The following is a 22,162-nucleotide window of genomic DNA, read 5'->3' on the forward strand; positions in this document are numbered from 1 at the left end:
AAACAAGCAGTTTTCTGCTGTTTCAACACAGGAGTATACGGCGCTGTTACTGTTTGCAAGCAGATGTTTGCTCGGTTTGTTTATAGAAAATGGAATTGTTGCCTTGGAGCTCCCTAGCTTTTTTCTCGGATGCCAACCAAAGCTGTGAAAATCAACACCTGTCAACTGGCATTTTACTTCCAATGATTTTGGAAATAGGACGTGGGTATATCGAGAATAATATTTTTTTTTCCCTTGAAGCCATGGTCAGCAAACGGCGGCTCGCGAGCCACATGCGGCTCTTTGGCCCCTTGAGTGTGGCTCTTCCTAAGCCTTAGGAGTACCCTAATTAAGTTAATAACAATGTACCTACCTATATAGTTTAAGTTTAAAAAATTTGGCTCTCGAAAGAAATTTCATTTGTTGTACTGTTGATATTTGGCTCTGTTGACTAATGAGTTTGCCGACCACTGCCTTAAAGGGTGAGATGAGATGAGAGGGTTTCTGTGGTTTTCATTATGTAATTTCTCACTGAGATTGTGATGTTTAGTAGACCACAAGATTTCCACATTCTAAATGTTTGTCTGAATTTGAACATCCCAATGGTTGGGGAGAGGCAGGTAACAAGTGAACCACAAATTAAGCCCTCCAAGGTTCATAGTGAAATGTTTGCAGCTACAGAAGACCGCCTCTGATGTGTATGCTGGTAGCTGCCTTTTATTTTCTGTGCCTAAGATAGAAATCAGTGCAGTATGTATTTTAGGCATGTGGGAGCCTGAGGACTCAGGAGCCTGACCACGCGGCCTCTTGTTCTAGAGGATAATCGCAGCTACGGTAAATGAAGTTGATTTTAGGCTGTAAAAACTAGAGGGCTGTACATTGGATTTGGGCTGGTTAGTGTTAACTGTAAGGGGATTGTTTGGGGGATGTAAATAGAAGCTATTTCCTTGTTTCATAAGCCGGCAGCCCTATGCGTCTTGTTTTTCCTCTCTGTCCCTAGAGATTTTATTCAGCAACGGTTTTTAGTTCTCCCTGAGGCATCTCCCTTCTCTGTGGGATAATTCTCATTTTTCCAGCACCTCTTCCTCATGTTTCATAACTCCCCTTGACCTGCACCTGAGTCAGCTTGCCTTTCCCTCTCCATCTGGTCTGACAGCTAGAGGTACCCGAGGCAGGTTAGCAGGTAAACAGTGGCTGTGTTTCTCCCAGCCTAAATGTCACTGTAGTTTTTTCAACTCTAGAAAACAAAAAGGGTGCCCTGTATTTGTAATAATTTGGGTGATCAAAAGTAGCTCCAAAAGCTTCTAATTTTAACTTAAAAATAGAACTCATACTCCAAGTTAAAAAGGAAAACCTAACAGTATAGAAGGTTGTTCAATTTTCACCCAGCCCTGCCCCCTCTGGCAGGCAGCCACTCCCAGGGGATGCCTTACAGCCCCTGGTAGCTTCTGATCATGTGGAAGCCTGGGTGGCCCTTTTTCATCCTTCTTGGTTATACTGGAATGGATGCGTACTATATACACTCTTCTATAGCTTGCTTTTGAAAGTTAATATGTCTTAGATTTTCACATCAACGCATTTATTTATCTCACTCATTCTTCTTAATGGTCACATGACATCCCATTGTTGGGTGAGCCGTGATTTATTTCATCAGTCTTCAGTTAGTGAACATTTGCGGCTGCGTGTGTATTTTTGTGAAGCAGTTAGCTTTCCAAGGCAGCTTAAGCAAAAGAGACCAGGCTTTGATCACCAGGGCTTAACTAATAGGGCTCTTTTCGTTACATTTTATTCTCGGAACTTACAGAAACCTATTTCGCAACCTCCATTTGATTGCAGTTTTCAGAGCTGGAGTGCACTGAGAGGGCATCTGGCTCGTCTTATTTGCCGCCAAGAAGTCTGAGGCCCAGAGGGGTGAACACAGCCTGTGGCAGAGATGGGACTAAAACCCAGGGCCTCTGTTTAGAATTTCTGGATTATAGATTTTCCTGACATCTTGCTCTAATTCTGTTAGATCCAGTGGATAGTAGTGATGGAAAAAAGGGTTTTGTGCGTGGAGAGGATTTTAAAATTATGTCAAGGATTTAATTCTACTCACCTCCGGTAAGAATCTTTTGTGAGCTTTATCCATATGATATACCTTTAAGGACAGAGAAGTCTCCCAGTAGAATGGATGACAAAGACCTTGTGTCCTTTCTTCTCCGTGTGGCTGCAGGCAGTAGCGGTGTCTGTATTCTTACTAGGGGGAGTTGTGTTGGTTGCCCTAGTGGCAGTGGTGGTGACCAGGTTTCCAGGAGCCCAGGGTTTGTTGCCTTGGTTTTGCTGGTGATCACGTCAGAGACCTTGATCACATACTAGTAACCATACAGGCTACAACAGAAAGGAATCCGATGAGATGATTTCCGAAATCCCTTTAACCTGAAATTCCGAGGATTTTCTGGCTATAGGTTTAAAACTCTCTGGATGTATTACTGACACCTGAAAATTCATCATATCGAAACGAATTCTCTCCTTCTCTCTCAAACTCAGTTAATATGCCTGATTTATTTATTTCTTTTTGTGACACCATGTTGTTCCCTTGTCCTGTCATTAAACCTGTCACCTTGGAATCCTTGCTCTTGTTCATTTGGCCGTAACTAACTGGTTGCAAAAATCTAAGACTCTGTCGTAGGAAATCTCTATTTGTTTTTATCCTCTGCCACTCCTCTAGCTCACGCTTTGCTATTAGGCTGGAGCATTGGAAATTACTCTTTTTACAAGTGAAAAATGTGGACAGTTTCATATCACCTAACCCCGTGGTCGGCAAACCACGGCTCGTGAGCCACATGCGGCTTTTTGGCCCCTTGCGTGTGGCTCTTCCACAAAATACCACGTGTGGGCGCGCGTACAGTGCGATTGAAACTTCGTGGCCCATGCGCAGAAGTCGGTTTTCGGCCTGGGCGAGTCTATTTTGAAGAAGTACTGTTGATATTTGGCTCTGTTGACTAATGAGTTTGCTGACCACTGCCCTAACCTAATACTTGAGGCTATTTGAAGGTTTTTATATTTTTGGTTTTGGGCACCAGCCTTTCCCCTGTTTCTAAACCTTTTCACATTGCAGGATCCATTCATTCATTCATTTCATAAATAAATACTTATTAGACGTGTATATGTGTCAGCTACAATGCTAGATGCTGCAGATAGAGCCAGGACTGCGTCACACGTGGCCCCTGTCTCCACACAGCCCACAATTTAATGGAGGGAGACAGACATAGAACATCAAGTAGTCATGACGGGGCATGGGTGAGGCGCCCGTGGGTGAGGGTGTTGCGCCCGTAGGTGAGGGTGTCTTCATCCAGGTGGTCCAGACTGTGCGCATAGACTGTGGAGAGAGAGGTGCCAGCGGTAAGGATGGTGCTCAGAGGGACCCAGCGGGAACAGGCTCTGTCACCGAACCCTCACATGGCATTGTGTGCCGGGCATGTCCGTGTATTGTTACTGTGTGGCACCGTCGACAAGAGTGTGTTGTTGGAGCCAGCATGTAATTTCCTCTGTGAACAGGGGCCAAGAAAGAAAGAGAGAATTTCTCGGAGTTCTGAGTGACGTCAGGGCGCCGGGCATGGCTGCAGGTGTCAGCGGGAGGTAAAGGCTGGCATCGCCTGAGGCCCAGGAGTGGCTTCACTGACCACCCCAGTGCTGGCCATGGTCTCCTGCCAAAGTGCTCGGCTCAGTCTGTTTCAGAATCTTGCCTGAAGGTATCAGTTCAAATTTTATAATGAGTCAGTGAAGGGGAACGAATCTTCTAAGGAGAAATAGTTCTTGCCACCAGTTGGATTAGAATTCAGGCTTTCTGTGAAGCTGGAGAGAGCGATATTAATTATTCTGAAAAGTGCCATTTTGAGGAAATGCTCTCATTGATTCAAGTGAAGTTACTTGCACTGAAAAATAGAGTTGGTTTTGCTGAGCTAGTGACCTTAAAAGCACATCGATAGCCCAGCGGGCGTGGCTTAGTGTCAACTTATGAACCAGGAGGTCACGGTTCGATTCCCAGTTAGGGCACATGCCCAGGTTGTGGGATTGATCCCCAGTAGGGGGTGTGCAGGAGGCAGCCAATTAATGATTCTCTCTCATCATTGGTGTTTCTATCTCTCTCTTCCTCTCCCTTATTTGAAATCAATTAATATATATATATATATATATATAGATATATATAGATATATATAGATATATAAATTAATAATATATAAATATATATAAATATATATATATTTAAAAAGCACATTGAGGATTCTCCCCTCTCCTCCTCCCTCCCTCACTCCCTCCCTCACTCCCTTCCTCTTCTTCCTCCTCCTCTTCCCTTCTTCTTCTCCCTCTCCCTCCTCTCCTCCTCCTCCTCCTCCTCCTCCTCCTCCTTCTCCTCCTTCTTCTCCTCCTCCTCCTCCCCCTCCTCCTCCTCCTCCTCCTCCTCCTCCTCCTCCTCCTCTCCTCTTCCTCCTCCTCCTCCTCCTCCTCCTCCAAAGTCAATGAGAACATATCCTTTGGTGAGGATTTTTTAAAGAGGCAATTATTATAGCAAAAAGGAGAGATGTATATGTAAATATATTGAGGAAGGGCGTGAGAACTATTAACAGAAAATATTTTCATTTACTTAAAGCTGCACTGAAGAGGACTATTTTTTTGTTATCCTCACCTGAGGGTAATTAAAAATATTTATTTTAGAGAGAGAGAAAGGGAGAGGGAGAGAGAGAGAAACATCAATCAGGTGCCTCCCCTATGTCCCTGACAGGCTATGGAACCTGCACCCTAGTTATATGCCCTGATCAGGAATTGAACCCGAAACCTTTTGGTGTACGGGACGCTCCAACCAAACGAGCCACCGGCTAGAGTGAAGAGAACTATTCTGACTAACCTGATATTCTGTCAGAGTGAGGCAGAATGTGACTACATGTGCTTAATTAGAATGAAAGGCATCCAGTTATGTTCTTTTGTTTGGTATTCATTTTTGAGACTGTCAAGTAGAATTGCTTTTAGCTGCAGTTTGTTAAGACAACTAAGAAGGCGCTTCTGTGTCTCGCCTGAAAAGCAGCTCCGATGTCGTTCAGTAGCTCAGCAACGTCAGGGTCAACTTCTCTGCTGCTTCTTAGCACTTTCCTCATGATTGTTGCCTCATGATCTCACAATGGCTGCTCCAGGCAGGAAAAAATAGGGGAGGGGTGGTGCCAAATCACTAAAGCTTACATCTCATTGGCTAAGTCTTGTCACATGGCTGTCTCTACCCACAAGGGACTCTGGGATATTGAGTGTCTGACTTCTCCACTCTCTATAGTACATGCAGGTATGAGAGGGTTAGAGCCTTATTGTAGTTTCTGTCAAAGAGAAGGCAAAACAGTGATTTCTCAAAAGCTGGCTATTAGCTGCTTATACGTAAGGGGAGTACATCATTTAATAGGCTGAATTTCGCAATAGACCTTATTGTTTTTTCTCTTTTACGACACGAACGTTTTTTGGTAATGATTACCTATTTTGTAGTTATGTCAATTAAATACTTTCAACTCACTTTGTTGTTTGAACATAGACATTAATATTTTGATCCCTTAAATGAATTAATTTTCAGGTTTAAAATAATACATTGAGAGAAAATGTTCTCAACTTTAGGTATGGCTTTTATATACTTAAAATGGGTTAAAAAAAAGATTGTTTTATCAGTAGAGCATTTATAATGGGTATTCTATTCCTACATTGTTAAGTTTCATACAAACTTAAACCAATAATTGATGACGTGAACAATTATTTCTTAACTATCTTGGTAAGGTCCAGGTTACTGTGGGTCACTGTTCATAGAGACAACTAGACAGTCTGTTAATAGTGTGTGTTAGGAGCAATATGCAGGTCAGTGGGAAATTAAGAGCTGATTGCTCCTCAGGAAAATGAGACGGCAGATGACTGAATTTGGAAAGTGCTATGGAGCAGGTGAGTTTAGAATAGACTCTCTTTGCAGAATAAAGAGCAGTGTTAGCGCATGACCCACACCTTCCTCGCCCTGACCCACACCTTCCCCTCTCCCTGCCCTCACATTCTCAAGCGATAATCTCCTCCTCTGCGTGTTATTTCCTAGCTGGAAACGTGTGACTCACCCCGGATTCCCTTGGTCCAGCTGGTCACTAATCCTCCTGTTTTGCCTCATGAACACATTTATGTTTTGCTGCCTGTTCTTACTGCAGCTGACCCCTGAGTGTCTCCTGCTGGGCTCCCTCCGGACCATACCCCCTTCAGAGTTTCTCCCACACACCTCCAGTCTCCGGCTCAGCACTGTTCTGTGCCTCCTACCAGATGAAACCCTGAATGGCACGCATGCTCTCACCCCCATGTATGCTGCCAGCCACTTCATCTTGCTGTAACACCAGGAACACTGGCTCCCAGGGCCTCCAGGGCCTCCTGTACCTCTCTATGCCTGTGTATTTTCTGGCCTTCTCTGTCTGCCAAGTGTGCAAATGTCTGTCCTGTCTGTAGAACCCCTTCTTGACAACCCCAGATCATCTGCGCCCTCCCCGGTCTGTGTACTCATTCTGCTCTCTCATTATCAAATCATATTGCCATTGTCGATGACCTATTTCTGTCTCTGCTGCCAAGACGGTCCTTAAAAGCAAGGGCCACTTTGTTGAGGAAGACGTCAGGTAGACACTCGCTGGATGGAGTGTCATTTGGGCTATCGATTCTTAACTGGGCACTCCCTCTTACCAGAACACACATTGCCCAATAATTTGCACTTCAGTGCTTTGCTTTCATGGAATATCCCAGCATGCACACCCACCATCTAAGGCTGAGGAAATACTGACCGGAAGGACTTGTGTAGAGGTAGGTGTTTCTACTAAGGTTTGAAGATACATCGGTTCAAATTAAGGCAGAGAGAAGGGAAGCGGTCGTCTCTCCAGGGTGCGGGTAGAAAGTTAGAGAACACTCGCTCGCCCATTAGTTCATTACCTACACCTTATTCACCCACAAACATTCGTTTTCAAGGCGGTATCTCGTAGAAAGCACAGACCACCTAATGACTCACTCGCATTCAGATAGGTGGGTGTGTGCGAGTCCAACAGGAAGAGATTAATACTAGGGAAAATCAGTTCAGCTGAGATCCTCTTCCACATGCCTCCCTTGCTCCCCAGGACCCCAGGGAAGGTCTGCCCAACCATAAAAAACCATCATGGTAGATTCTGATAAACATTTGGTAAGTGAATGAGTAGATCAATGAGTCTACAAGACACCAGGCAACATTATTACTACATTCTGTGTTTAGTTGTGTGTTTCATGGAAGCCAAGGCACTCTCCTGGTAGGTCTTGTCTCCAAGTCGATTTTAATATTTAGAAATGCAGGAGATTCAGTAAATGGCTTGTTTGGTCTTAGGATGGATGTGGCCTCAGCAGCTAGTATGTGACGATGGTTAGTCCATGTCTCTCAAAAATGGTGTTTAGTCTTGAGATGGGGATCTATATGCTTGAGTGACTTGAGCCTGAAAAAAAATGGTTCTGTTTCTCATTGTCTGCTACTTTAAGATGATAAATAAGATCATCAGGCTAGTTTTTAACTTTTATTAAATTGGAGGTTTCTGAGGAGAAAGAACAAAGATAGCAAGCAGTGTTATCCCGCTATTTTTCAAGTAAATATCTTTGATGCAGGACTTTTGTTTTCCTATTGGAGGTTTCGGTTTCATTAGAATGAATCCTGGGAAGGTTGGCTTGGACACGATAGTGGTAATTAGGTAATTATCTTGTTGAGAGACATCTGAATCTATGTAGAAGTTAGCGTTTAATTTAAAAGCTTCGGGTTAAATTGATCCTTTGAAATCAGAACATATCCTGTTAATAGGCATAATAGGATATTTTATGCCTTTAAATACAGCTTTTATTATCAAAGAGGTAATATGCTAATAAATGGAATGTAAGGGCAAAGTTTGGCTCACATTATGCTCATTTCCTATACATAATGAATCCTGTGGGATTTAAGGGAAACTGTTGTGTTTAGTAGTATGAAATGCCCTATGTTTGAGCACTGGGGCTTTGAGCATCACCGGAGACTTTTGCATCATCTCTGATCTTCAGTTGAGTCAGGAGTGAGGAGGGTGAGAAGGATGCTCAAATTGGGTCATCTGCTACCATGTGGTACAATTTTGTCCTTAGGGAGCTCAGTGCTTGGAGCGGAAGATTGAGGTCACAACTTGCTTTTCCAGCTCTAGGTAGAGTGCAGCTTGTTAGTGTATTGGCTCTTTTGTTACCATTTTGAAGACATGTACTCTTAGAAGGATAATATGTCTGTTTTTTTCTCTCCTTAAATGTAAATCTATTCTGAGTATTCACATACAATAAAACTCATGTTATTTAGAATCCTGTCTAGATCCCCCAAGGAAGAAACGCAGATTGACTATGTTTTCTCCATAGCTAAGTGTTAAATAAAGATTTTAAGTGCTCTGAATTCATTTTTAACCATCTTTTTAAAAAAAATAATACTACTTTTTCATTTTGAATAGGTAATATTTACCCCGTGGTTAAAAAGTATGAAAAATGCGTTAGAATGTCTTGTATCTGTCTAGTTCCCGTTCTCTTCTCTGGAAAAGCAAACATTGTTAGTTACTTTTATGTGTATTATGCAAGAGCTTTGTTATGCCTTTAAGAGAAGAAAATAAAATGTGGTCTTATGTTCCCATCTTTATACAAGAGGGCATATTATCTACATTGTTCCTTAGTATGCTTTTTTTCATTTACCACAAGAGTTCTTAGTTCTGTCACAGCTGCGGTGTTCCTCTATATAAATGTACTGTAATTTTTTAACCAACCCTCTACTTATGGACATTTCGGTTGTTTCTTCGACCTCTTCTTTGCCAACAAGTCTGCAGTGAGAACCGCTCTATAGATGTCATTTCTCTTCCTTATAGGATTCATAACAGGATAAATTCTGGCTTCCCAGCTATGAATCCAATAGTTCGTGCTAGGGTGTGTCAGAGAAGGATTCTCACCCAGCTTTTATGTCTTCAAACATCAACTTGAGTAAATGAAATTATGCAGACAGACGTGACCAGAATCGTTTTAAGTGCTTGGATGAGGTTCTCAGGTAGCATTTAGCGCTGCAGCTTGATGGACACATCTGAGGATTTTGATCACTTCCCGAGGCAGAGCAGTGCTGCGGGTTTTCAGGGCTGGACACTCAGGAGCCGATGCTGATGAATGGGCTTCCCCCACTCTGGAAATTCCAGTTCTCAGGCCACTCAGGAAGCCTGAGGGAAAAAGAGGCTGGTGTAAGGACAGCTTGGGTTTTACTGAAGCAGCCTCGTTCCCTCCCTTACTTCTCTAGCAAATACTTTCAATACAGTTGTAAGTTAAAATTTAAAAAAATCTTGATAATACAGTGGGAAAAAAAAGTAGTTCACCAAGGAGCCAAACGTAAATACTTAACTATGGCCTGACTTTGGTATAGGAGGTAATTTGCAGGAAAATATAAAATTTGGTGCTATAAAAGTAGTCCCTGTATTCTGAACCTCAGTGCGAAAAACAATGTTTAATATGCTAATTTACATTTAATTAAATATATTTTCTTATGAAAAAACTTACTAAAACTTACCGTTGAATACTAAAATTCATCTGAAAGAGTAAGTAGATGAGAATACTAAAGAATGTTTTCTCTAAAACTGTTAATATGAAAGATTTACCACTCAGATTTTGTAAGTAATTATAATCTTACAGTTTTTAAACTTTGATATTGTGTTAAAGTATAAAAATTATTAGCGTATAAAATTGTAGAAAGAAAATCAAACATTGTTAAGGATTCAAGAAATGATGAATTTAAAAGCAATGTATCAATAAGTAAATGAATATTTCAATAAGTATTGGTAGGACATACAGCAGTGATACCAACCAGGAGCATGGGCGTGGGCATATATCTACCTATGTTGCAGTAAATTCTGGGTGGTCAAAGAGTTAAAAGTGTTTATTGCTGTCCTGGTTTTTTTGTTGTTGTTTTGTGTAAAATATAAAAAACACTGTATGAAATCAATGTTTATATGTAAGTTTATTGAAATGAAGAGTTCTCAGATAATGGGCTTGAATGTATTAAAGTAACATCTTATCAAGGTTATTGGATACATATTTGTTTTAGTGGTGAAATACATTACATTTCCAACCCATATTCCCTTTCCAAAATGTATGGGAATAGTAGAGACTTGACTTCGGAGACCTGGGTCCTGACCTTGAATCTGTCCCATAGAAGCGGCCTGTCTACACATGGGCAAGGCCCTCATCTCTGAATATCACCTTCCCTACCAAGGGTGACGGGGAGAATGGAAAGAGAGGAAAGTGAGACCCTCTATGAACAGTAAAACATTATGTAATTATTATTATTTGTATAGGAAAAAAGAAAAGTTCTAAGAACATTTTAGGAAACGATGAAATAAAGGAATACAAAGCTCAGATACTTTGACATAATTTAAAAATATTTAGATCTTTTTTCATTAATATAGTGACTTGATAAAGTTGTTCTTCCTTCAGGACTTTCATATTACGACTATTAACTCAGTTACTTTCTCCATCTGGGGAATTGGCAATTATCAACAGACAACAATTAATGATGACTAATAAAGAATCCTGGAGAAACACTTTCCCCCTCTTTCCTAGTAATTTGAAAACACAACAGATATTTCAGTCATTTTAGAACTGAGAATTATCAAGCATGAGTACAGATGCGAGTTGTTTAACTATGGAAAGCAGCCATAGAAAATGAATGCCTTTTTTTTTTTTTTTTTTTTTCCTGTTTTTGGCCATTGGTTCTTGGATCATGAATACTGAGGTTTCTTTGTTTATTTTCCTTCAAGAAATCACTGTAGTTTTCCTTTCCCTGAAAAATTAGAGAAAATAATTAGTTTATAAAATTGCCTTGGTTACCACAGAATGAGGACGCCACAGCAAATGCCTGTGAGAACAAGGAAACGTGGGTTTTTTACATTTTCTGGTAGCTTTTTTATTTTTTTAGATTTAGATTTGTTTTGAGTGTTTGGCCTACTTGTCTCAAGAAGCTAAACAGCTTGTCTCCTGCTTTCCCAATCTGTTTGATACTTAAAGTGGCTGAGACCTTTGGAATGGCTCCTAAACCGAACAGGTTTTCATTGAAAATAGAGAAGAGTAATTCCCAGGGCACCCTGGCACAGAAAGTGAGTAATCACTCGGCATGGCGAGTATTCACATGTGCTTTAAACAGGGTATTTATAGCTATTACTACTAGTTGGAAGGGGAAAAACCAGCAAAGCTTGTATTTGATAGAAAATGAAATAGAATAGTCAAGAGTCTAGTACTCTTAACAGTGAATTTAAAGATAAGGGACAAAATGTGAGTGGATTTTAAATGTACACGATGATTCTTTAGAGGCTAGGAAGTGACTCGTCTGCGGTATAAATCTTTGTAATGACCAGGCCAGCAGCAGGGAAAGGGTGGGGAGATCGTAAAAAATGTGTAGGGGGAGGGAAAGGCATTTAAAGTCCAATAATTTGTGTTTTTCTTTCAGCGTCTGTGACCAGAACATAGAGTCAGACTAACAGTGATAGTCAGGTTTTGGTACCAGTGTCCCTAGGAAATTAGAAGCTACGAAATCAACATGATTTTGCACACAGTTTTTCTGTTTCTGGGTTGCTTCACGTAGATCACTTCTCTGCCCCATAGAGAGCTTTTAAAGTCACAATGAAAGCCATTGTCTGTGTTCATGAATTCCAAACATCTAGATATGCGATTCATTCCAGTTCTCATTCATATGCTTTCCTTATGTAAACACAACTTACATGCATTTCTGTGGCTTCTCGCGCTGTATGTGAATGCATATGGTGCTTATTCTAGAAATCACGATCATCTATGTCACTGCCTCTTATTAATTCCTCTTGCAGTTGAAAACGGCAGACAGAAGACTCCCAGGAGTTTATGCATCCAAACGCAGACGCCTCCAGATGTGCTCTCCTCTGAGAAGACGCTCGAGTTGGCTCAGTATAAAACCAAATCGGAGAAGCAGAGCCGGTTCATCCTGCACCTTAAGCAGCTAGTTTCCTGCGGGAACGCCAAGTTTGAAGCATTAACCGTTGTGATTCAGCATCTACTGTCTGAGGTAAGGATATGTGCCCCCCCCCCACCCCCGGCAGTCTTTTCCCCTGAAGTGGGGGACCAGGATGGCAGGGGGATGTGGGGGGAGAAGGGGAGCAGTGTTCGTGGGTTGTTTTGTGAATATCTTTATATTGATGATTGGTAAAGCCAGATATAATTCATCCAGTTATGCTTTTGCCACTCACTTGATGCCCGAGTCACTCTTTAGAAATTGGGGGTGAAACATTTCTTCTCTAGATAGTCTCGTAGACCAACAATCGATCGTGAAAAGATATTTGCCTGTGATACGCCTGTGCACCTCCAGACTGTACAGTAAGCCCTTGACTTTGTGGACCTTGATTTAACAGACTTTGGATCGAACAGACAAAATGTCCAGCCCGCATGTCATATGTGAAAATTAATACCGTGTTAATTTTTTTAAAATGTACCTTTATTTTTGAAGTATTAGAGATGTCCTTCCTTTTTCCCACATTGACCTGCTCCACCCTGCATCCAACTTCACCACATTATTGTCTGTGTCCATAGGTTATGCATATGTGCATATAAGTTCTTTGGTTAATCACTCCCTACCCACACACCCATCCTTGCCTTCCCTCTGAGACTCAACCTGTTAATTTTAAAATGCTTTTAACCAAGATTTGCTTATAATTAAATTAACAGGGTTTTTTTTTATTGTTATTAATTCACTGTTATTATTATTTTTTAAAATATATTTTTATTGATTTCAGAGAGGAAGGGAAAGGGAGAGAGAGATAGAAACATCAATGAGAGAGAATCATCAATCGGCTGCCTCCTGCATGCCCCACATTGGGATCGAGCCCACAACCCAGGCATGTGTCCTGACCTGGTATCGAACCGTGACTGTGGTTCATAGGTCAATGCTCAACCACTGAGCAACACTGTCAGGCAATTCACTGTTATTTTTAAAAAACTTTAGCAAATAGGCCATATGTTGAAAAAAATACTGTAGTAATTTCACCAACATAAGTAAATATTACATATCTACAACTATAGTGTACATACTTAAATCCAGCAGTCACCACTCAAAAACAGTGTTCTGTGAGTGATTAGCACATGATCACACCCCATCTCGAGGTAATTGGTTCTGTTGTCTTGTGGCTTGACTTTCTGCAGCAGTTGTTTTTTTTTTTTTTAATTTTTAAAAATTGATTTCAGAGAGGAAGGAAGCAGGGGATAAAGAGATAAAAACATCAATGATAAGAGAGAATCATCTATCGGCTGCCTCGTGCACACCCCCTACTAGGGATGGAGCCTGAAACCCAGGCATATGCCCTACCAGGAATCAAACCATGGCCTCCTGGTTCATAAGTCCATGCTCAACCACTGAGCCACAGCAGTTCCCCCCGCCTCTTTATTAAGGTTTTACATATGTGTCCTTATCCCCCTACAGCCCCCCCACACCCCACTACTCATGTCCTCGAGCCAGTTTTAACACAGGCTGGCTGAATGTTCCCACATGGGCCAAGTTGTGCCCCAGCTATGTACGTTTGTTTACTCTCCATGACTGATGAATACACACATTTACTAGACTTAATTCAGTATAAATTTAAAAGTGCAGTCTGGCCAGTGTGGCTAACTGGTTGAGCATTGACCTGTGTGCTGGTTCAATTCCTAGTTAGGACACATGCCTGGGTTGCAGGTTCCATTCCCAGTCCAGTCTTGGCAAGTGCAGGAGGCAATCAATCGATGTGTCTCTCCCACATTGATGTTTCCCTTTCTCTCTCTTTCTCTCTCTCTCTCCTTCTCCCTCCCTTCCATTCTCTCTAAAAAATCAATGGGGAAAAAATATCCTCCAGTGAGGATTAACAAAAGAAAGAAAGTAAGGAAGGAAGGAAGAGAGGGAGGGAGGGAGGGGGGAGGGAGGGAGGGAAGAAGGAAGGAAGGAAGGAAGGAAGGAAGGAAGGAAGGAAGGCAGGCAGGAAGGAAGGGAGGGAGGGAAGGAAATTGATGCTAAAGCTGTTAAGAAATTTGACGATCATCAGACGGCTAGTAAGAGGAGGATCAAGACTTGAACTCACTTCTAGGACACTTTGAACTGAAAATGCCCTATGAATATCCCTATGTGCTTTTCCATCCTTTGTTCAAATGCCATTACTGGGCTACTACTGCCTTTCCCGCTAACAAACACATGTTCAGATCTTCGTTATAGTGGCATCCCATCACCACCTGCATTTAACTTACATTACATTTGGCAGGTTCCTTAGGCAGACAGCCAAAGTTAAAAATGCAAATTAAATAGGTCAGGCAGTTCTGCGTTCCATGCCCCTCAGGAAGCAGGGGACCAGGAGTCAGCTCTTCCTTCAGCTGTATTCTCAGTCCCTAAACACCCCGTGGGCATGAACTTCCACACTCTGTGTGATCCTGGTACTTAAAGATACTTTCGACAGAACCTGGCTGGAGAATCTGGACAGAACTTGGCAAGAGAACCTCGCTATGCAGATAAACTGAAAAAAAAAAAAAAAAAAAAAAAAAAAAAAAAGATACTTTCTTCCCAGCCATGGCCACCGGTGTGGCTCAGTTGATTGGCAATCATCCTGTGCACTGAAAGGTTGCCGGTTTGATTCCTGGTCAGGGCACATGCCCGGGTAGTAGGCTCAATTCCCAGTGGGGAGGGGGTGCAGAAGGCAGCTGACTGATGTTTTGCTCTCACATTGATTTTTTAAAAAATATTTTATTGTTTTTTTTTACAGAGAGGAAGAGAGAGGAATAGAGAGTTAGAAACATTGATGAGAGAGAAACATCGATCAGCTGCCTCCTGCACGCCCCCTACTGGGGATGTGCCCGCAACCAAGGTACATGCCCTTGACCGGAATCGAACCTGGGACCCTTCGGTCCACAGGCTAACGCTCTATCCACTGAGCCAAACCAGTCAGGGCTCTCACATTGATGTTTCTCCCTCTCTCCCCCTCTACCTTCCTTCCTTTCTCTCTAAAAATCCATTTAAAAATCTTAAAAAACAAACAAACATACTTTCTTCCCATATGACCTGGCTCCTAAATACAAGCCAAAGACACATTATTGGGTGTTCAGTTGGAGAAAGCAATTCCCACACTGGAGGATCCCCTCACAGGACGGGGCACACTGAGAGATGCTTTGCCAGTCAAAGTAGGGCAAAAGCTTACTGCGTTTTAGGGATACTTTTACTGTATGTGAATTTCATCGTATACCTAATTTAGGTCCTAGTGCCTATGTAATTGTGACTCCACCAAATTTCTAAAAATTCAGTCAGAACTCCCTCTTTTATGAAGACTTTCCTCATCCTTCTAGTTCTGTATCTACCTACTGTCTGGGTTCCAGGTGCACTTACATTTCTGTAGCTCTCTACCTTATAGGTAACCAGCTAGCATTTGTTTTTGCTTTTTTAATTTTATTTTAATATATTTTACTGATTTTAGAGAGGTAGGGAGAGGGAGAGAGAGATAGAAACATCAATGATGAGAGAGAATCATTGATTGGCTGCCTCCTGCATGCCCCCTACTGGGGGTTGAGCCCGCAACCAAGGCATGTGCCCTTGGCCAGAATCGAACCTGGGCCCCTTCAGTCCACAGGCCGACGCTCTATGCACTGAGCCAAACCAGCTAGGGCTTGTTTTTGCTTTTTAAGACTGGAAGCTTACTGGGAGCAGGATCTGTGTCTAGCTCTTTCTTAGACCATCCAGCAGCTATGGTAGTGCCTCATGTCTAATAGACATACAGTGTATATCCGAATGCACAAACGGATGAGTAGAGAGGAGGGAATCTAAGATGCGAGTTGAACATATGAAGTCTTAATGTGTATGTTCTTTGCTAGCTCTTTATAATCAACTAGAGGCCCGGTGCACAAATTTGTTCATGGGTGGGGTCCCTTGGCTTGGCCGGTGATGGGGGCAGATCGGGGCTGTCTCACCCAGTCCTGATTGGGCTGATTGGGGCTGGCCAGCGGGGAAGGACCACGGGAGGCTGGCTGGCCCTGGGAGGTTGGCTGGCCATGGGAGGTTGGCTGTGGGAGCACACTGACCACCAGGAGGCAGCTCCTGCGTTGAGCGTCTGCACCCTGGTGGTCAGTGCATGTCATAGCTTAGGCTTTTATATGTATAGGTTAGTAAATATTTACTGATTGCCTAATGTGTGCAGGGCACTGTCATAAAACAGTTGGGAAGGAAAGACATAACCAGGGGGAAAGTTAAGCAATTTCTTCAAAACAATTTTCTCTTAACCCTCTATTACAGAAGTGATTGATTGATTGATTGATATGTCGACCTGTAAATATAGATCTTGTAGATGTAGATTGATCTGTATATGCATATATATCTTGTTATTGCTAATTTTTTCTAATTGGTTTTGGAGCTTTAGATTATGGGTAAAAATTGTTGATTATAGGGCATACTGGAACATTAACTTTATCCTTTTGTTGCAAGTCTATTTAATAACTGCAACTTTCCCACTTTAGGGGCAGGCACAATTCAATACATACTGGAAGTTATAAGAAATGTTTCATGTATCTGGAAACTAATACCACATTTTCTATTCCTCAGAAGGACACAGTAGGGTTTTAGTTCTAATTCTTGCTTTGCCCTTGCATGGTTGTACAGCATTCTGCGAAGACCGCCCCAGGGGAGGACAGTGTTGGTAGCAATCCCAATTTCTTCATAAAATGGTCTGTGGATGAGTTTCTAGGTAAGCCTGGACAGGATCGAGGTCACCCCCAAACCTCTCACTGATACCCAGTGTGCCTCCTCCAATTCTATTTTTGCAGGAGGAATCTAACGTAAAGTAGCACCTAAACAATGGTGAATTTTGAGCGGTCTACTATAAGTAAAATAGTCTCTGAACAAAAAACATAGTGGACACGATTGTGTGGGCACTGGGAAGGAGGTGGGGCGTTGCCCACATCTCAGCTGTTTGACGTGGCTCTTTCCTGCAAACCCCTGAGCTGTGCATGCTCTTCGACAGCCAGCAAATTCAAGCCCGCTGATGGGATGCTGGCCAGATGCTAGCTAAGTGCCTGTGGCCCAGGACGTCCTAATTAAATTGTGGTGAATCCATTTTTTTCTTGGAGCACTTCATATCTTTAATGTATGAGTATAAAAGCATTTTTCTATCTGGAGTCCCACCTCCCTCTTGGAATTCTGCATGCTATATGCTACAAAGGGAACGAAATAAACTTGTTATCTGGACTGTAATGACTTTATGATCTAAGACAGGAACACTGATATGGGAGCAGCTGAATGAAAAGAAATAGGCAATCAGTATCTGAGTGTCAAAATACATTTTGTCATCTAGAAGTAAAGGGTAAAGTGTCTTAAAGGGCAAGCTACCAGGAAGAGTTGGGCAGAAACTAACAGTATGGGACTGTTACGGTCGGGGCTCTGTGGCCAGCATTTCCCAGAGGATCATAGTTAAAGCCCTTGGATTTTCCATTGTCCGGTAATGCTTCCCCTCCGATGAGGTCATCTGCTTTGAGACATGATAAGAGATTTGGGCCTGGACATTTTAGTTCTATCTACGTGCCAACCTTCTCAAAGGCAGGGACCATGTCTTAAATTTCTCTCATATTTTTCCCCAGCATCTGGACTGGTGCTTGGTCAGTTGGTATTGAGTAATAATTTTCCAACCAACTCGGAAGGATACATGTGCTGTCTAGGCATTTGGGGAAGAGGGAAGGGTATCTGTGATTGACACATAGCCTTCCCCAAAGGTTTGCATAAGGGCCCAGGTGAAGCAGACCAGGCATTCCCGAGTGCGGAGGTGGGACATGCATGGCGAGCATGCCTTGGACAGGGGAGTCAGGAGCCTAACGGGCAGTTGCATGATTGAGGTTCATGGAATCGGGGTGATGTTTATTTTTTTATGTAAATCAGTGGAAGACTCGGGTGTTTAGATGTGCAAGGAATATGGGATGATGTGGCAGCCCTCTGCCAGGCAGTGTGGAGGGATGCTTCCCACAGCCCAGGGAGGGTTGGCGAGGATCAGGACGAGGGTGGAGGTACTTCCAATAGGAAAGAGCAATTCAAGACACACCAGGAAGGAAAAACTGACTCGGGCACACCCAGGTAGACAAAGAAGAGTCAAGATGACCTCACAGTATTCCTGTTCCTGTTCCTGGGGCTGACAGAGGTTGACAGGTATCCATGGCTCTGGGCACGGAGGGCAGGAGGGTAGGGTGCGGTAGGGTTGGGAGAAACGGCAGACGCTACTGAAACTCCTTGTCCCCAAAGGCCCTTTAATCAGCAAAACCATCACCTGGTAGAGATCTGTGATAGGACGTACAAGTTTTCACAAAGTGACTCCTGGAAATTATATACCAACTTAGCTTTTTATGGAAGTTTGAAAAGTGGTAGAACTTCTTGCCAGCTCTTCTTTCTGTTGGCAATCAAGGCACCCTTACAAGAAGTGAATGATAAGCCAGTTGACTGAAAGTGTTGCAGGATTGCTTGCATCTAGCGAAGCTGTCTTCTGACTAGATTACTAAGCAAAGAAAATTAAGTCTTCGTTAGAATGTACGAGATTAAGAGAAGTATGTAGTGTACATATTTTTTAATTTTCTTCTAATTTTATTCAGGTTGGTTTTCCACAGACTTTTAATTTCTACATTAGAAAACCCATTACTTGTTGATTTTTAAAAAATATATAATTGTGTTGATTTCAGAGAGGAAGGGAGAGGGAGAGAGAGACAGAAACATCAATGATGAGAGAGAGAATCATTGATTAGCTGCTCCTGCATGCCCCCTGGGGATTGAGCCCATAAAGTGGGCATGTGCCCTTGACCAGAATTGAACCCGGGACCCTTTAGTCCACAGGCTGACACTCTATCCACTGAGCCAAACCAGCAAGGGCTACTTATTGATTTTTAAAACCTGGACTAACTGATCTGTGATTTCAGAACAGCTCAGTGCTGCTTTTTTAAAAATCAAGCATTCGGAATACCATCGAGGCCAAAATGACTCAGTGAGAACGTGTTTCTTAAATTTCAGTCACTGTTAAATATCCAAATGACAGTGCGGGTGTGTTGGTAACTCCAGCTCTCAAACCAGAATTTCATACTTTTTCTTAAAACACCAGAGGACCATGTTCTAAGCATTCAAATTAAATCTTGCGGAAAACACCATTGGTTGTAGAAGGGCATTTTATATTCCAAGTCACAACACACACACACACACACACACACACACACACATGCTTTTGTGGTTGTTCACCAAGTTCATAGGCTCGTCCACATGCAGGTGTCAGAGACCAAGTTTCCCTTTCCTGTGAGTAAGTGTGACCATCTAGTGACCTCAATTAGGGGGGGCATCACAGGGCTCACAAATCTAAGAATCACTCCATTATCCACGCAGAGCAGGTCAGTCCTCCTTTCCCCTGCACCAGCTGAGATTTAAGTAAGTGCCCATCGATCAGCCTGACGTCTGGCTCTCGTTTTCCATAAATGAAGGGCTGTGACTTTAAGTGATCGCAGGCTGCCTGTGCCAAAGGCACTCGCTGCAGCATCAGCCTGTGTGCGGAGAGGCGAGGCAGCAGAGGCAGACGCTAACCTGCAGGACCAGAAGTAAGGCTAACCCAGGACCCAAGGCCCGCCTCCCGGCAGAGCTGCCTCCCGGTAGAGCTTCAGATGTAGACACACCGGCTGGTGGGTGGCGTGGCCACCTGTGTGCTTTGCGGGCAGTGCAGGGGGCGGGGGGATTGGAGACAGAAGCTGGAAAATGGGCTGCTCCAGCAGCAAAATGTGCCTCTATTCTCCATGTGCGGCGACAAGGGTAATTAGTATTTGTTTCTAGTGCTTTTCTGGAGGAATATCAGGGACGGAGGCAGAGGTCTGTGGAATGAGGGGAAATGCTTAATGACAAGTGACTCCCGCCTGCAAAGGCCGGTCTCGGGATCTCTGCAACACTCTGATCAAGATGTGGTGGGGGCTCCTCTAGGCTGCTCCCAGGGGGGCATTTTCAGGGAGCTGTGACTTTCGCCTTTTCCTCCCTCCCCCTCTGGGTTGGGGGCTCTGCCTGGTGAGAAACGGTATCTAATTGCTGTATCTGTGTGAGCCTGTGAGCATGTGTGATGGCTGTGAGTTGCTGGTCGCTGGGAAATTCTTTCTGGCAAGATTGAAAACTGCTTTGTTACTACCGAGACAGCTGCCTGCTTCTCTTCGATTCACTTCTCTAGCATCTACTCAAGAATTGTAGCGGATTCCGAATGTTATCATCTTCAGAAAACGGTGTGTCTAGCTGAGTCAAATCAGTTTAGTTTTTGTCTTTATTAAAGGATTATTTTTTTCCGACCACTTTATAACAAACTTCGTGTCTTCCTTTTAGAAGTAAAGGACTGTGACAACTTTTTTTTTATTAGTATTTGCAAATATAGGACAAAGTGCGCACAGGCGCAGATGCCGGGAACATTAAATATTTATCTAGGACTGATTAGGCCTGGCTTGCCCTTGGAGGAGGAGACTGCATCACGTCTTCAGCACAGCGCGCATCCGCATCGGGCAAGGCTTTGCCCGGAGCGCGGCTCAGAGTAAACATTTCTCAGTGCCTCCCGTGGAAGTGTCACGAGGCCCTGAGAAAATACAGATATTTTTGAGGGGAACTTGGATTTCCTTCACGGAGGGACAGCTGTGTTTTTGAACAACACACACTGTTAGCCTAAATGATTCCCATCTTGGCCTCTCGGTGCTGAGTCTCGTCTTTCGGGTGATAACAAATGTGCGCCTCGCTGAAAGGGACCCCCCTGACAGCCGGAGTAACCTGATGTTTGTCTTCCGCAGCGGGAGGAAGCCCTGCAACAGCACAAAGCCCTCTCGCAAGAGCTCCTGAGCCTCCGGGGAGAGCTGGGTAAGAGCTTTTCTTCTTGGGGAGGGTTACGGGGCCAGGGGCAGACCAGCCAGTGTGGTCTGCCCGTCTGCGTTGTGGCTGGAGGTGCCGGCTGGCAGCTGGTAGCCGCCCCCTCCGGCATCGCTGTGCAGACACTTACCATCGACATTTCTTTTGAATCTTGGCAGCCTGACCTGCAGTTCACAAAATTCCTGGCACTGCTCTGACAAAGCCTAGCAGAGCTTCTGATGACCAGAGCATTCCTCTCCCCAGAGACAGGGACAGGCGCCTTTTGGTAATCGTGAGGGTTCCTGTGCAATCATTCCGTCATATTATTTTCTGATCCACTTTTCCCACTGAAGGGTGGTGAGACAATCCCCTCTCTCAAAACAGGAATTGCGCCACGCTTCCTGGGGAATGGGTGTGGGGAGTGAGTATACAGTGTCTGGAGAAGGCTCGTTTCTGTGCTGATCTTCCTATTTGATGGGGCTGATGGTGAATCGGGACCCGGTTCCACGGGCAGCATGTGCCTCTGAGGTCTGGCGCACTCGCCACCCAGGTCCACTGTTCCAGGCCGGCCTCTGTTTCAGTTCTGGGCCCTCCTGGGAGAGTCCTCGGGGTTGGGGTGCGTGCAGCAGACTCCCCTACCCCAGCCACCAGGTGGAAGTGAGCTGCTGCCTCGGGGTCCCCTGAGTGCTGTGGGCACCTCAGCCCCGGAGAATCCACTTTCGCTGTAGCTTTAGCCAGGCCTGGGGACGTTCACTGAAAGGCGAATTCCTTGCCCTTTGCAGTTTTCTGCATATGCTGACGTCGCCACATAAAGCGTGTGTAGGTGTGTGTACAAATAATGCAAAGGCAGCAGCCAGAGACAAAACTGTGTTCACCCAGTTCTAGGAGAAACTGCTCGTTTTGCTTGGAGTGAGACCAGAGTTGAAACACCGTCAGCCTAATGTGCTGGACTCGGACACTCCTTTTTCCCCAGGCGAAGCCCAAATGGCCGTAGAGTGGGCTCAAGGCCTCTCTGTGCACCTCTTCCCTCTTCGCTTCTCCCTGCGCGGCAGCGCCAAGCCCCTGATTCTGATAGCTGGCCGGGCGTCCTCGCTCCCGCCCTCATTCCGGGCTGTGGAAATGAAGGGCTCTGTATGGGAAAGTCACGTCTAGACCGATGCCACTTCAGGACCCCAGAGACTTGAGAGTTCTCGGGGAACAGATTCCAAAAGCACAGCTGAGAACCAGCTCCTTGAGACATCAGGCTCTCTGCCCTGGGACTTAACGAGG

General features: G+C 43.9%; 1 protein-coding gene across 1 annotated transcript in view; it reads left to right on the forward strand.

Annotated features, from left to right (window-relative positions):
• The window catches only part of MTUS1 (microtubule associated scaffold protein 1), a 128,383-nt gene that overhangs the window by 84,912 nt on the left and 21,309 nt on the right, over positions 1–22,162 (forward strand). The window contains 2 exon segments of the mRNA XM_070408281.1: positions 11,871–12,085; positions 20,839–20,905. Of these exon segments, the coding sequence (XP_070264382.1) occupies positions 11,871–12,085; positions 20,839–20,905 (282 nt within the window).

Source organism: Myotis yumanensis, unplaced genomic scaffold (genome assembly GCF_028538775.1).
Source record: "Myotis yumanensis isolate MYYU_CA2020_CCGP unplaced genomic scaffold, mMyoYum1.0.hap1 SCAF_3, whole genome shotgun sequence".
Taxonomy (NCBI): Eukaryota; Metazoa; Chordata; class Mammalia; order Chiroptera; family Vespertilionidae; genus Myotis; species Myotis yumanensis.